This window comes from Patagioenas fasciata, chromosome 1 (genome assembly GCF_037038585.1).
Source record: "Patagioenas fasciata isolate bPatFas1 chromosome 1, bPatFas1.hap1, whole genome shotgun sequence".
NCBI classification, from domain to species: Eukaryota; Metazoa; Chordata; class Aves; order Columbiformes; family Columbidae; genus Patagioenas; species Patagioenas fasciata.
In genome coordinates this window covers 145,597,790-145,614,859 of record NC_092520.1, presented here as the reverse complement: position 1 = coordinate 145,614,859, position 17,070 = coordinate 145,597,790, and the positions used below count along the sequence as shown (strand labels likewise).

The following is a 17,070-nucleotide window of genomic DNA, read 5'->3' as shown; positions in this document are numbered from 1 at the left end:
ATATTGAACTTCAAGCAAATGAAACTCAACTAGAAAATAGACTTGGAACTTTCTTACTTTAAGATCAGTGGGGAAGGCATCTGTCAGAAGGACCAGAATAGAAAATGGTTCAGAATTTTACTTTGGAGAAGTTTCTGCAGTTTTAGCAATGTTCTAAACTGCAGGCCTATGGAGTTAGAACTAGAAGAGTGCAGGAAAAAGAGAGTCTGAAACAAGATATAGAACTGAACACAATTTGTGTTGCTGGGCTGATGGTTCCCTCTTGTACATGATGACGATGTTACCTATAGCTAGCCAATATGCTGCAAAACCTCACATGGAATGATCGAAGACGTATTGCACAAATTTGTCCAGCAGAGAACTGAGATAGAACCATAGAACTAGGCCTCTAAAATCTTGCCCTACTCCTGGAAGATACAGTCTTGTACACTGACCTTATCACCAGTGTGGTACCTCTCTCGACACTTGTAACATGCATCTCCATCACAGGCACTACACTCTGATAAAATATAGCTTCAAAAGCAGAAACTTAAATATACTCTAATGATAAGTCACAGACAAGCAGAGAAAAACAGCTTTTCTTCCTTCTCAAAGAGATTTTTTGGGAGGGAACAGCATGGGAATTTATGGGGAAAATGGGATTTGAAGAAAGCATGAGGTAGGAGTCATGAGATAATCTTGACTAGAAATAAAAGAGCAGAAAATTTAGAAGGAATGGAAAATAAGGAGAAAAATTACGTGGGTTGAAAAAGTTTTATGTGGGCTTAGAAGTTTGAAGGCAAAATACTGCTTGTAAAGTAAGAATATTAGAATAGAAAAAAAAAAAATGTTTGTGTACAAAATACACTTACACTGTGTTATTACTGCTGTGCCAAAAAACAAATCTTATAACACCAAAGCATACATTTAATAATAGATTTATTCAAAAAGAATAAAAACATACTACACATTTCTCAGATCTCTTCCAACAAAGATTTAGGAGTCAACATATTTTATTAAACCTGGTAGTTCTACTATTAATATGAGGATTCACACTTGTCTGCTTCACTGGGCTTCAAAATCCCAGTTTTATATTACAATTAAAGGTGGCAAACTTGATTGAGTTGAATGAGAAATGACTTGGAAGTTTATCAAATAAACCTTTTCTGGGATTCAAAGAGGGTGTTAAATTGCATTAAACATACACATGACATGAACTGGGCACTGTGTTAGACCACATGTACTCTCCTGTTCCACAACCAAGAACAGGTCCCTTTCATTGCTAGGTTCTCCCAGGTAAAGCTGAACCTCTTGAACAGGTTTTCACATTCCTGTCCCAACCTTTTTGTTTACAATGCAAATGAGAGAGATCATGGGAGCAATGTTTTTGCTCAACATATAAGTACACCTCCAAAAAATATTCTTGTAATTCTTCCAGATTCCATGATATTGATTCCTTCTTAACATTCAGAAAATATCAAGTCAGTAAACAATACATTCATTTCAGAAACAGAAAACATTTTCTTAAAATTTGTTTTTACTTGCTTGTTAGGCAGAGCTTCATGGTAAGCATTAATAACTGTAGTTCTGTGCAACAAACTCATTCATGATGGAATCGATTCTCCAAACTATTACATCTTTCCTTCATACTGTTTATACAGACCTTTTTATACTTAATATATGTTTGCACTAAGTGTTAATTGATATGGTCAGAACAGTCAAATGGTCATAAAACCCACTTGGAATTGGTGGAATATTTCAAGGGGACTTTTGATCTACTAGGTCTAATATTGTCAAGAAAGTAAATAGACTATTATCCTTTGTATTTTTAGTACAATAGTTGCTAACAGCACTTAAAAGGTTACTGTTATACTGCAAAATCCAATGTAAACAATTTCAGCATGCTATTAGCAAATTAGCTTTAAAAAAAACCCACAACCCAAAACAAACCAACAAGCAACAAACCAAACAAAAAAACTCATAACAAACACCAACCAAAACAACAAAAATCCACTTATATATTAATATTAATTATTATTTTAATTCAGGAGCTATACGTAAGTCAAATCAAGATATTTTCAATTAAAAAAAAAAAAAAAGGGTTTACACTTTTCAGATACTTCCAGTAATTGATGTGATTCCAAATACTTGCTATGCAGTGCGCTTTGACTCGTCACATTAAATGAGCCAATATAGGCCTATTTGAGTATATAGATTTGTGAACACTATGTAATTACTCATAGCTAGTTTTTTATTTTTGTGTAATATTTTGATGAAATAAAAATAGGTTTGGACAACAGATGTTTTGGATCAAAAATTTGTACGAATCCCATATAATCAAATCCTTTGTTTAACTACATAATTTAAAAATAACGGCATGTTTTCCCCAAGACTACAGAACATGGCATCCGTTAAAGAGGTAAGTATCAAGTTGTTCCCAAACTTTTCGTCGATGCTACACACTTCTTGAATCTGTTCTAAGCAGGTTTAAACATTATAAAACACCTTTGGTCCCAACAGATGAAAAATCATTATTTACTTTGCATTTTTAAATACTTACGTTTATTGTTATGCTGAGGACATAACGTGAAAGATTGATTATTTTCTTTGGTGATCATATATGCTAAGATTTTTTCAAAGAGAAAAGAGCTTAAGCTAAAAGAAAAACACAAAAAATTTTGTATGTGTACATCCATACCTGAGCATTAAGAAGTTCTTCACATTTTTGAGAATGTTTTTCAATTGCTAGTATATACTGTTTTTCAATAGCTGCTTCTTGCTGTTGAGCTGTAGACTGTAGCAGTGCCTGCAAAAAAGAAAGCATAGAACGTTCGACAAAGATATAACTGGGATGTTTATTGGTAACTGCAGATCTACTCATACTTGTGTATAACCAGAATGCGGAATGCTGTTATAAATCTGGTATGTGCAACTATTAAAGTACCTTTCTATGTAACACTACCTTGTTTTCAGTCAGGACTAAAATTTTTTGGACCTTAGATTTCTAATACACAGTCTGCTTAAAAGAGAGCAGCACACGGAAGATACAGAGGGAGAGTATTTCTGTTAAATATACTCAGTTTAGTGGGACCACACAAGAAGAGGAGCATATGAAAGCTGCTGAAGAGAAAAAAAAAAAGCCAGACATATTTCCCTGGCTGACAAAACTCCACATCCTCTCGGCACAGTGTAAGATACCACTGGCCAAGCATGATCTTCACAACCACAAGTCAAGTAAAAGCAGATGGAAATTCTGAGTAATTTGGAACATAAAAGAATGCCCCCCCAGGAAGTTCACACTCAAATGTGAAGCAGTGGAAGTCAAAGTGCGGAAAGTCAAAGTACCCAAACAGTAACAAAAAGTTTATAAAATTAGGAAATAATTTGTGTGTGAGCACATGTGCATGCACATGTGTGTATTCACATGCACTCGACAGAACTCTGCAGAATTCACAGCATCTGATTGCAAAAAGAGAAACAAAAAATATCAAGATATGTGAAAAAACAGATTACTGTCTGAGGAAGCGCACTCAGGCTTCTTTAAACGACGATGGTATTTTAACACAGGATTTACTCAAATCATGCTATGCAAGTCTTTTTCCCTAATATTATAAAATATTTATGTCACTTTGCAAATATTCATTGGGCTATTTATACACATCGTAGCAAACTATATTTAACTTGTAATCAATATAGTGAAGTATTTGAAATTACTGTGTAAGTTAAAACAGACATAAGTTTAATAGAAAACAGACCGTTGGCCCCAGTGCAGACAAGGAACAAAAAAATCCCAAAATCCCATCTTTCATACAAACTTTAGAGATCTGTTTACTTCATGGAACATAAAACGCGTATCAAATATGACTTTGAATACTTAAAAAAGTATACAAAAAACCCCTTCTGACAATTTTTGAAGTACCTTTCACATTTTCCACTAATTAGCCTCTTATGCCAAAACCAGTGTTCTCCAGTAGTGTTACAATATAGTATGGTAGTAGTTTTCAGCACAATTTCAGAAAGATTGAAAAGGTAAAAAATGGTGCTTAACATTTATTTTAATCAAAGTTTAAGAATAAGTTGAATGGTGTTTGCAGGGCATTCAGTTGGCATAAGTTTACTTTCATAAAAGCCTATTTCTTTCCAACTAAATTTAGTGCTTTTATTGACATAAATTCAGGGAATCACAAAACCTCAACACTCAAAGAAGTACAACTTTATCTGCTAAATCCTAGTGTCTATCAACTAGAATTGCCACATATCACTGGTAAAAATTAAGTGTCTATTTCATGGTTTAGGGTTTTTTTTGTCTAAACTATTGTGACAAAAATTGTTTCATATAACTGGCACAAAAGGAAAAAAAAAATCAAATTTTGATTTCATGGAAAACTGTAACAGGATGGTCATTAAGTTCCAATACCCTTTCTCATATAGCTTCTTGCTCAGGCCAAGAGTTGAGTCGCTTTACGTGACTTACTATGAAAACTCAACTGGTGACTGTTAAATTCCCATGAAATGGTGTAAAGAACTTTCAGTTTTCAAGGTAATAATTATTATTCATTGGGTGACACGCAGAGGTTGTCACATTTTAATAATGATTTTATTATTGTTATTTTCTTTAGAAGATACATAAAATTCCACATTCCTAAACAAAAGCCTTGCTTTTCTATCATATACTACTAGTATAGTCTAAACAGTATCACAGAATTGATCCTTTATTTGACTATTCTACTAGCTGGTGGAGTAAGGAGATAGAAAAATCCCCCTGTGTGGCACAGTACTTCACAGATAGAGCCTATGTTGTGTCTCCAGACAATAATCTTTATTTTCTATGGAGAGATGCAGCAGATCAGCCAGTCAAACAGGTCTTTCAAACAGAGAATGAATTATTTATGCCAGGGCTCAAATATTTTCAGTCTTTTCAAAAGAAGATGAAGTGTGGCACATAATACCCCGAAATAGCAATAGCTCCTTAGTACAAAAGTAAGATTTTCCCTTTCAAGAGGAATCTGGGGATTCTCAGAACCGTATAGTTTTAAGATATGCTTAAAATCAAAACAGAATGCTGAGCTCTGATTTTTTTAAAAGTGTAGAATGTTCGGTTGGTTTTGTTTGTTTGTTTTTTATCATGGGAAAATGTTTATGCTCAGGACTGATCACAATTGTAAGTACTGTCAGATAAGGCGCTTTTATAAAATGAAAAGTCTACTCTTCTGAAGTATGAATAGAAGTGTCATACAGAATTGGCATGACTAGACAAATGTAAATTCCCCTTTAAATTAAGACTTCTATTGTTCTTCATAGATCACTGAAACCAAGTCCTGTAACAAATGATCAGAAATAAGACAGTTTTTAAAATAAAATAAAAGCCAAACTTGACAATTTCCTGTAATTCTAACTGAACATGCAGTCGTTGCCTACGACACTAGCATGTTCATTGCACACATCTTACATCTGCCTGGCTCCTGTTGACTGCAAAAATAAATATGAACATAAAGGTGTCATAAGATAATACATTTCCAAGATTGAAAAAAAAAAAGCCAAAAAAAAAAAAGAGACAAGAACACACGGAGTTAAAAGAATACGGTCATTTTTTTTCTTTGCCCGATCACAGCCACTGTTTATGGTTTCTTGATGGCGTAAATACAGCAGAGACACATGATATCCATCCAAAGCTTTTGCAAATGTCAAGATAATCAAGTAGTTTAATTATGAATTGAAAAAACTAATTCACTAAACTAAAACATACACTCGGTTACTTGATAATAGGCATCTCTCACTCTCATAGTTACATACTTCCTTCAGTACAATGAAACCAGAACTCTTTTGACTAATTGCTATTCTGGGCAACAACTTATCACTGCTGGAACACCACTTTCTTGCTTAATTAATTATACAATTATCCTGGTGGGCTGACGTTCCACCAATCTGTGGCCATTGACCTAATATCAAGCTGGCATTCTTGGAACAGTCTCCTTTTAATAGCTCATTGAACCATTTCAAGTAAGGTTACAGCACAATGTAGTCCACAGCATCTGTTGCATGAAGTCAAATGGTAGGATGTCAATATGGGTGCTCTTGCTAATTAATTTCTCCTTCTACATATTGTACAATGAACTTTCTTGACACAGGGTGGCAAGGGTCCCCCTGTACCAACAGTCAGGTTCAGGACTGTGGTGGCAAGAGGCATCAGTTTTGATATGGATCTGTTTCTACACTATCACATTTGTTGCCTCAGCATACACTTGTTAGAGAGGAAGTGGTGGCTTCAGGTTTCCAGGATTTCTTTATATTCATCTATTAGTCCCTATGCTTCCTGTTTTGTTTTGGTTTTTTTCCTCCCTCAGCATAACACATTTCACAAGCCCTAACTTTATCTGTCTTTAACCAAAAGTAAGGTCACCTTTTAGATTTTTATTAGAGCCAGATAGGAGTTACTAGATCTTTTTCCATCTGCAGTTTCTATGGCTTTCAAAAATCTTCTGCCTCCCAACCCCTTAAGTAAGTCATTGTATCGGGGAAAAGTTTAAAGGACTATGGTGCCTTAGATAAACAAAGCTGTTTGCTTAAGATTCAAATACAAAGCCTTGCATGAATGTAAGATCGAACTGCTGCCACTATAGTGGCTGTATAACCATAGTTATGATCGTAAGTACATGATTCATTTGAACTGGCACCTTTCCACTAATCAAAGACAGAATTTACAAAGCTTATGTACTCAATAATCATAATATCTTTAGGTATAAAAAAGTAAGAATAGTATTAGTAACATTTTTCCTCTGACTCCTGAAAGGAAAATGAAAAGATATCACCACAGCCCCAAGTAGTCAGATAAACATACACACAGTGCTTTTTAACATTTTCTTCTTCCTCATATCTCATATTACAATTTTGTCATTACTAAACTGGGTAAAAAAAAGAAGACCATGGATTAATGTCTACAATGACATTGTTTTACTAGGTTTGGTTCAGTTATAATTAATTTCCAACTTGGCATAATCTTTTTAGTTAATCAGAGCCAAAATCTGGTCAAGTTTTAAGCTTCAGACATTAATTTATAGCTGTTTTGGCTTGTAGATCAAACAAAGAAAATTGCAGTAGAAAATAGCACTGAGAAAATGATTTGAGGAAGAAAAGGGTGCCAAATTAACACATCTATATTTAATTCCTCTAAAACCAGAATTACTTCTGAAAATTACACTGGCTTAAGGTATTCAGTGGGTTTTATTTGGTAAAAAATCCTGTGCCTAGAATAAACTACCTCGTATTTTAACAATTAATCTACTTCAGTATTCTCAGTTTCAGTACAGGAACTTAAGACGTCTCAAAGAATTGACAGGACATTATCAGAGTCAGATATAGAATATCAAAACTTTAGGTCCTTTTCTAAAATCTACCAGGTATCAGATGGATTGCAGTCTGATGTACAGTTGTATTTTCTTCCTTTCAAAAACAAATGAAATAAATTATTATATGCTCGTCTCATCTTACCAGGACTAAAACCAGTGGAATTCAACCAAAAAGAAAAATTAGGAGTCTGCACTCTGCCTCTGTCCTGATTTTCCTTTGCAAAAGAATAGGAACATGTGTCTTGAACCACTTCAGATGAAGACAAACTTTCTAAGTTTTAAAATTTCAAAGATTCATTTATTATAGTTATTTTAATATCTGCTCTTCTGCATTCTTGTTAGTAAAGAAGCCTTAACAAAATAATAGCAGAATTGTAGAATGTGCTAGAACCTTGTAGATCCTTGAGAGGGAGGGGCAATGGAACATCATCTGGTGTCTGTAAACTATATGGTTTAGTTGTATGATAAGGCAGTTTAAATGCTAGAATTCAGGTGGGAATTCTACCTTCTACTTGTTATTTTGCCACTTGGAAATAATTCATATTCCAAATGCACGTTATACTCCATTACCAAACTGGCTTATGTTTTCTGTTCATTGTTTCTGGACATATGTACATGAACAATTTTGGGGAGGTGTTAAAAGAACAAATTCACATTGTTAACAGGACAGCTAGGGAGTTATGTGCATGCTCATATTTAACAGTAAATATACACAGTGTGGCTGCTCCAAATGAACGCTCTAAACAACAGGGCTTGTAGGATGACAATGTAGGATGACAAAGCATGCCTTCTTCTGAAACATAAACTATCAGAAACATGAAAAACCATTCAGGAAATACTGCTTCTTCCCTCCTTTCTCATCACTCTCCTAACACAGAAAAGCTATCGGAGAATTGATCCCGCTTTTCCTTCACTAACCAAAAATGCCTGTTGGCTTCTAACAGAACAAAGAGAATGAAACCCCTTAAGAACAAATCCTCTAAAGAGTCTTCATATCCATTTTAGTTTTATATATGATGGGTTATAAAAATCACAGAAACCATTATTTCTTCAAATTCTTATCAAAACCTTCACACATTTAAATGACAGTAGAAAACATTTAAAAATCAGTTTGTAGAAAAATTAAAAAATGAATTAATCTTAATTTTATGAACACGAATTTTACCAAAACAAAACCAGAACTTTACAAAGTAAATTAGTCCAAATTCGAGTTTGAAATCAGATACAGAGCTAACCTTAGCTTTAAGTTTCATACATTAGAATAATTTTGGAAGACACCAAGTTAAAACTAGATCCAAACATCATAATAAGAACTTCATCCTTAATCACCCTGGGGTGCCCTTAAGGGAATACACATCTTAATTACTCTATTATATGCTTTAGCAATAGTCAGAGAATTAAGTAGCCCAGGAATGTAATTGACAGCACACTACATGTACTGTGGGAACACTAGAGAACTGCATCACAGCATTCACACTAGAGACTGAAAAAACTCTACTATACCCAATCTGAGAAGTTTAAAAATCAGAAAATACAAATGATCACAAAATTTCATCCTGCATTTCCACAGGTTTTAGATGTGTAGAGCATTAGTTGCTTTCTAAAAGTTGTCCTCATCCTTGGAAAGGGGCAATTATTAAGATTTGCAAAAACCATAGCACAGATACTTCACTCCATTTTTAATGCAAACCTATTTGCCCAACCCTCGTGCAGACAGTCTTAATTCTATTGGCAATAGAAGCCAAAGCTGCTTGCCCAGAACAGGATTTATAGTATGGCTAAAAGCTCGAATTTATGAGAATCTTTTTTGAATTATATAGCAAAAATACAGACTGTTATCCCAAAATTAATCCCAAATTCCACAACAGTAATAAACTGCCAAATCTCTTTCTCTCAACTCCCTCTTTTTATAGGAGGAAAAAAAACAGTCAGAAAAAAAAGCAAGAGGAAAAACAGAGCAGTTTATTATCGCCTCACATCTCTTCAGAAAAAAACAGTATAAGTCCATGAAAAAAACAGATTTCTCAGGTGTGTAGCATTGTTTGAAAATGTTAAACCAACTCACATGAAATATCAGTATGAAACATGTGTCATGATGTGCAGGCTGCCGCATTATGTTCTATAGCACTACCCAAAAGGACAGCATCAAAACCCTTAGTCAATCCAAAATAAGATCATCCCTGCTTGCCTTCTCCTGCTCAACCATTATTAACTTGCTCAGGTAACTAAATATAAGCCAGTAAAATAAACTCCTTCTTCAATTAAAAATTACTGAATCAGGATGGCCCAAGCCAGTCATCTTTAAAAACAACATTACCTAGTGAAAAGTAAAGTTCCCATCCTACTTCAAATTCACGAATTATATTAAATAGCAGTATTAATTTCAGCAACAGCGGCTAAGAATTTCTGTGCTTCATAGCATTAGACAGTGATTCATCTAATTCAGCATCCTGTCTCCACCACTAATTAATTTCTACTACTTAAAGGCAAAATATAATTAACCGATTGTTGAATTATTAAACAGAGCAAAGGACACAATCAAAATTCTTTCCCAACCCTTAGAGAAGATACATTAATTCAATAAAACATACTATTTGACTGGTCGTGTTGTAACTCAGTTATTAGCTAGTACGCATACAATATAAAGAAAACTATCTAAAAGATTGCCACAAATGCCTTTTTCAACAGAATCCAACTTAACCACTTCAGCCCAAGATACTGTATATTGTCACAATCAGGCTATTTTCAGGTGAGCCTCCATTTAAGCGAAAATGAAACATACACATCTAGGTGCTATGGAAAAAAGATTTATTTTTTTTTGTACAAGTGAATATTAACAAAAATGAAAGCAAATAAGCTCCTGCTTAAGTCAGAGTCAACTTGCAATTTACAACGCAGTAGGTTCTAAATGAAATAAAACAAAATGTTGAGTTGAATTTCCTGAATTGTTTCCACTCATAGTCATAGTGTGCTACCAAATCTTTAAACAAAGCTTGTGCTGTGTAATTTTACATATCAAGTCAAAAAGTATTTCCTGTGGAAAATTCTTCTCACAAGTTACTCTTTACAAAAGGTCAACACATTTTGATGTGCATGAGAGTACAAAGAAGGTTCACGGTTTCACTAAGCACTGTCTTATTTCCAATGTGAACTGAATTATAGTCAGGTGTTTCAAAGACAAAACATAGAAGACATTTAAATAAAATACAAAAATATGGCAATGTGTTTTTTGTAAAGTGGTATAACAACTTCAGTTTCATTTGCCACTGCTTTTGGTATACCAGTAATGGTCGACTACTTATAGTTTGAATACTATTCTCAATTTATTTATAGATCAGTTTTACTGGCACGTGAGTTTAAATTACTGATTTTCTACAAAACACTGTTCTGCCAGACTCCTGCCAGAGATAAACTACAAATGCACTCTTAATCAAATCTCTCAATTATTATAATACTTAACACTGTATATATTGTTCTATAGTCAGAACCATATATAAAAAAATAATCCTTACTAAAAAGGGAGGAAGGGATATCTTGTAATTTTTACAATTACTGTTACAATACCAAGATGCTTTAATCAATAGGAAAATATTTTTGATAGATCTTCAGAAGATTGAAATTTGATTATATCTTTCTTCTACCAGAATTCTGTAGAGGGATTCTTGTAGTAGCATCACCATTGTACATGAGTACTCCTATACTAAAAAAAAATAACAAGGAATCTCAACTTTTATAACCATCAGCTTTTCATGACAAAAAACAATAGTGTATTATATTCAAGGCCCACTTGAATTCTAGTGCAACTAGACAAGTGTAGTACTTGGAAGGAAAATACAAGCCCTTGCAACAACTTTTGAATTTATCATTTTATTCATATGTCAGGTCTTTCTGAGTCAGTACGTCATCTAGGAAACTTAATAAACTAAGGTGGTGTTTTAAGGAGCTGAGAACTGGACACATTTCAAGAGTTTTTCCTCCTCACTAGGGATAAACTACATCTAAAAAAAGATATGCTGACTCTAGATTAACTTCTTTGGTAATTAGATCTTTTAAATTTTCCTTTGTTTATTAGAGGGTAACATTTCAGTTCAGAGGTCTATTATTGACACAAATATTTTTGAAAGACAATCTGATGGCCCCAACATATCCCGTACTTCACAAATATGTCTGTTCTTACATTCTGGAAAGCTAAAATAACCCAACCATTTAACACTGAAAACTGATACACAAAATTGTCACTGTAGGAAGGGCTGGGGAAATTAATTTCCATAAAAAGAAACACATATCTGATTCACAAAAGCTGTCTTTCAGAAGATTAATAATTGCATAAAATAATCTAAGTAAATAAATACCATCAAACAAATACACCTGGCTGTAACCTCATATTTTTTAAAGCTTACATTACTGGATATTTTATATGGTGAGAAGAATAAACAAAACAGATTAAAAATCTTAACTGGTCTATTTACAGAACTATGACAATTTCAGAACAAAAGCTTGATTAAACAAGCAGAGGAAAAATCCTCACGTTACTTGTAGTACGTATCTTAAGATGTGACACGATCCCACAAGCATCACTTCCAAGATCTACATTTACTTTTATTTACCGTAGTTAATTACCAGGGATAAAAGTTTAAAAAAATAATGACATGAAAGACAGAAATTAAACAAAATTAGGTAAACACAAGACAGGGAAACTTGGCCTACACAGAACACTAAGTTCATTCTTAATTTGTTTTCCCATGTTTTTAAATACAAATTTCATTACTATGTTGTGATCTATTTATTGAAAGGAAGATAAGAATGTGAGATGCTCAACAATGGCCAAGGTTTTTGAGGGTTTGTGCTACAAAGTGTCTAATGATCCTTGTTAATGGCTTTCCCAGAACATTTATCAAGCTAATAGTCCAAAGACAACTGCAATAACTCCAGGTGCTTTGGTGTACAGAGGTCCTTGAAATGAGATCATTCAGCATTTGACTTCTTGCGTAGGCTCAATTTTTGACACTGTTGCCTTATTAAAAAGGACCAGTCACAACACCGGTAGGAACTGAGAGGGTTTGGTTTTAAAACTTGAATGCCTGGTCTGCCTTTCATACTAATGAAAGATCAATGTAAAGAAATATTGTCCCTTTTGCAACAAAGAATTGTACAGGGGAGTGTAACCCATTTCCAAGCATAGAAAGATACAACAACAGAAAAGTCGGCTGCAGTAAGTCTGCAAGGAGTAATAGTTCGCTCTAAATGTAAGAAAAATGCGAGCATTTGGTTACTAACTTGGCAACCTTGTAGACAGAAGTGAAAAAATGGCAACTCCCTTTTCTTCTGCATACCACAGGAAAGGCATTTTCACAAATCAATCAGTAGGAAGACTTATCTATGTTGGAAAACCAGAAAAGGCAAGCAGTCAACTCTTTTCCATTGTTATTCAACCCCGAGGTTGAATACCTTATTTAATGGATTTGGGGTCTGATGGATTCTAGAAGTTATTTTCCAGGACCAATGATGAATGGTTGATATATAATCATATAATCATAGAATCATTTAGGTTGAAAGAGACCCTCAGGATGATCGAGTCCAATCATGACCAAACTCTAGCACTAAACCATGTCCCTAAGAACCTCGTCTAAAAGCCTTTTAAACACCTCGAGGAATGGTGACTCCACCACTTCCCTGGGCAGCCTGTTCCGATGCCTGACAACACTTTCCATGAAGATTTTTTTTCCTAATATCCAATCTAAACCTCTCGTGGCACAACCTGAGGCCATTTCCTATTGTTCTATTCACTTGCTACGTGGGAGAAGAGACCAACCCCCTCCATGCTACAACCTCCTTTCAGGTAGTTGTAGACAGCAATAAGGTCTCCCCTCAGCCTCCTTTTCTCCAGGCTGAACAGCCCCAGTTCCCTCAGCTGCTCCTCATCAGACTTGTGCTCTAGACCCCTCATCAGCTTCATTGACCTCCTATGAGCTCTGTACATAGCATATCTGTACATAGCATATCTGTACATAGCTATACTTAAACAACCAATGTTGGGCATTATATTTACCCATGATACCACTCTGCTTAGCGTGACATTACAAAATTATAACTGGCTGGTATCAGAAAGGATTAGTTATAATAACAGCAGTCATGACTGCAACAGAACCTAATTTCAGCCATGAACAAACTCTTGATTGGAATAACCTCCATCAGTTCATTTTATCAAAACCGAAGAAATGTGTAATAGGAGTGTATTCATCATTAGATTTTCCTTCATATGTATGCCTTCTAAATAATTCAGTAGACTTGCTGAGGTGAATTTCCACAATCCAGGTAAACTGGGGATTAATTACATAGTACTTACAAAATCTAATGAAAATGGAAATAAATGATATGATATGTATTAACATAGCACAGACTTAAATACTAAAGGAGACATATTTTAGCACAAAATTAATCATAGCTTATCATGAGTGAATTAAGAGAGTCAGTGAATTCCACAATTCTGTATTTCACTCAAAAGACTAATCAGATTTACTTTACATTTGTAAACAAATGCTATTAATATATGTAGGACTCCTTATTTTGTTATTTGACTACTAGTTGCCAACATGTTTGATAAACATAATAAATTTCTAAAGATATGAGTAGTCCCCAAAATGTAAAATATTACTTTATACCTACAAAAACACATTTCATAGAATAACAGAATGACAGAATGTTAGGGACTGGAAGGGACCTCAAAAGATCATCTAGTCCAATCCCTCTGCCAGAGCAGGAACACTTAGATGAGGCTACACAGGAATGTGTCCAGGCAGGTTTTGAATGTCTCCAGAGTAGGAGACTCCAATAACCCTAATCCATGTTAAAATATTAACCATGAATTAACATTTTAAAAAATCCATGAGATTATTTTCTCAAACAAAACTACAGAACAGTTTTTGCTTTCACTGAATTATCTGATGATTCACTGGTATTCACTTTTTTTATACATGGTAAATGGTTACTAAAAAGTTATTTAAGCTATAAGCAGCCAACCAAAAAAAGCTTGATTGTTTTAAACCTAACAAACTTTATTTTTCCTGCTACCCTGAAGAACAACTCACTGCATGTTTGTAGACAAGGCTGGTTGCAGTATTTTACTCAGAGGCTGGCATACCTGATGTTATTTCTCCTCAGACTACTGTGATCTCATTGACCAAAATATGGCAATTAACCACATGAAGCAACAGGAAGACTTGTATGAAGTATATTCATGCCATATTTGCATGGTATTAAAGAATGGCTTTATGTAACTCTAATAGTCTATGAGAAATGATATGCTAAATATTAATATTGCTTAGAATTAGAGTATTCAATTAAATCCCTAATATTTTGTGTCAAATCATAGAAACTGATAAACATAAATCTTCTTTTGCCAGATGGCATAATCAGATCTTCCCATCTCCTGTTGACTGGTGAAATAGTTTTCAAAAATCAATATGGTACATGAGTATATTCCTTCCTCCAACTACACACAAAGGAATTATTCCTTAAAAGGGACAAATCATTCATGCAAACTCTTCTTTAGCTCACACAAAGACATTAAAATGTTGAAAAATTATATCTAGAAAAGATACAGAACTTACATTCAACACTACAAAATTGTTGCATTTCACAATTTGTTTATATTTTCTGAAACAAAAAGGAGGAAACGTAAATACAGCAATTACCAATAGCTCACTGGATTTTACAAAATGTAAGTTCATATGGAAGAAGACAGATATACTATGCACATCTAGCACAGATCAGAAATGAAAAATGCTGTTACGCAACATGCTCAGTGGCCCATCCAAAGTGAGACTGTCTGAAGAAAACTCCCATGTGAGAACTTCTACTGCAAAGTGGTCTCCAAATAAGTAAGGAAAAGAAAGACAAAAATTCTCCAGAAGAGAAATGAGGGAGGTATGGAGTAATCAGATATCATCAGCAGTCATGCTTAACTTTTCTTAGGAATGGAAACTTCCAAAACTTTTTCTGGATAGGTTCCCTTTAGATGAAATTAGTATAAGTTGTATTGATGGAAACAGAAATATTTCTACAGATAGTCCAATTTCAATATTAGTTAGAGCATTACTAACAGTTATTAGCAAAATTATTAATAGGCGTTCTTATTATGAGTTTTTGCAAACATATGATGACTAGAATTACTTTATACTTTTCTGCAGTCTACGACATGGGCTGCTTTCAAGCAGAGGGTCCTAAAGGTATCATCATAGAATCAGAGAATAGTTTGGGTTGGAAGGGACCTCAAAGGTCATCTAGTCCCACCTCCCTGCAATGAGCAGGGACACCTTCAAGTAGATGAGGTTGCTCAGAGCCTCATTCAACCTGGCCTTGAACACCACCAGGGATGGGGCATCTACCACCTCTCTGGGCAACCTGTGCAGTGCTTTACCACCCTAATTGTGAAAAATTTCTTCCTCCTGCCTAGCCTGAATCTCCCTCCTTTAGTTTAAAACCATTACCACTTGTCCTACGGCAACAGGCTCTGCTAAAAAGTCTGTCCCCATCTTTATTATAGGCCCCTTTTAAGTACTGAAAGGCTGCAATAAGGTCTCTCCAGAGCATTCTCCTGGCTGTCCCCTACAGAGTGATGCTCTCTTAGACTTGAAACTTTGCAGGCCTACCTTATATGTGAGGAACACGTCCCATAGAACGTAATTACAAAGAAAAAAAAAAAGAAAAAAAACAAAAACAAAAAACAAACCTTTGCATAACATTAAGATCCAAAATTTTGCAGCAGACTTGGGATATAGACAGACAGCTCTCACAGAGCTGCAGATCCTAACATCATCAGGAAGAAACACACATTGCGAGGAAGTTTTGGGTATTCGCTGAAAACAAACAAACCTGCCTACCCTCTCTAACAAAGCCCTCTTGACCGGTAGATCCTAGTCTCAAGTTTTCAGCTTATTATTCAAATCAGGACCCAACCCCAGTCCTGCCCTTTTTATCTTGCTAGTTCCATTCAAAACCCAACTAACGCTGAGGAATTTTCATCACACCCCTTGAGGTAAATTGAACATATTAGCGCTTAAACCTAAACACATTTAATGAACAATGGACTGGACAGTCCCACCTCCATAAGCATCCCCACAAGGAGTCTGCAAAGATGCAACATGAGACAATTCCTTATATACACTCACACCAGCACTGATCATATGAGCACTGGCACGGGGCACCTTAGCCCAACGTTCAGTTCATCCCCCAGCCTCAACTCTGTTAACCAAAAGTGGCCCCTGAGCACTCACATTCCAGGATGGATTGCTACAAGACAACGCTGCAACATTTCTTACCTCATTACCAAGGGAAACCTCACTCCCTTACATGAAGTCCTTTTGTCTTTGGCATTTCTGCTTCCCGCAAATTTAAACCATTCTGAAGTTGGACTTACTTGCCTTGTCCCAGATTTTTCCTTGGTCATTAATTGCTGTTGCTGAGCAGTTACAATTTGAATTTCCCCTTCACTAACTACATTGTCAGATTTGTGTTCCCAGCATTTTTGTTTTGTTGTGGTTTTAAGTTTCATTACTGAAAATGGTTAACCTACTTATCTGAAATTTCCCAGAATGCAGAGTGAGAAAAACATGTCATGCAGAATTTCAGGCCAAGCAGTCTAAATTAGAAGCAGCAGAAAAGACAGTCTTAAAGTGAAAGAGGTTGAGCAATCAGAACAAGCAGTACAAAAGACAGCTGCTTGTAGTACAAACTTATTATATAC

The 17,070-nt window shown here is 34.9% G+C and overlaps 1 protein-coding gene across 3 annotated transcripts in view; it reads right to left on the bottom strand.

The window, feature by feature from the left end:
- Positions 1-17,070, bottom strand: part of CCDC91 (coiled-coil domain containing 91) — a 148,435-nt gene that overhangs the window by 60,607 nt on the left and 70,758 nt on the right. For all 3 annotated transcript variants that reach the window (XM_071816941.1, XM_065842937.2, XM_071816936.1), the window contains exon 8: positions 2,678-2,785. In XM_071816941.1, coding sequence (XP_071673042.1) covers positions 2,678-2,785 — 108 coding nt within the window. The remainder of the gene's footprint in view (positions 1-2,677; positions 2,786-17,070) is intronic.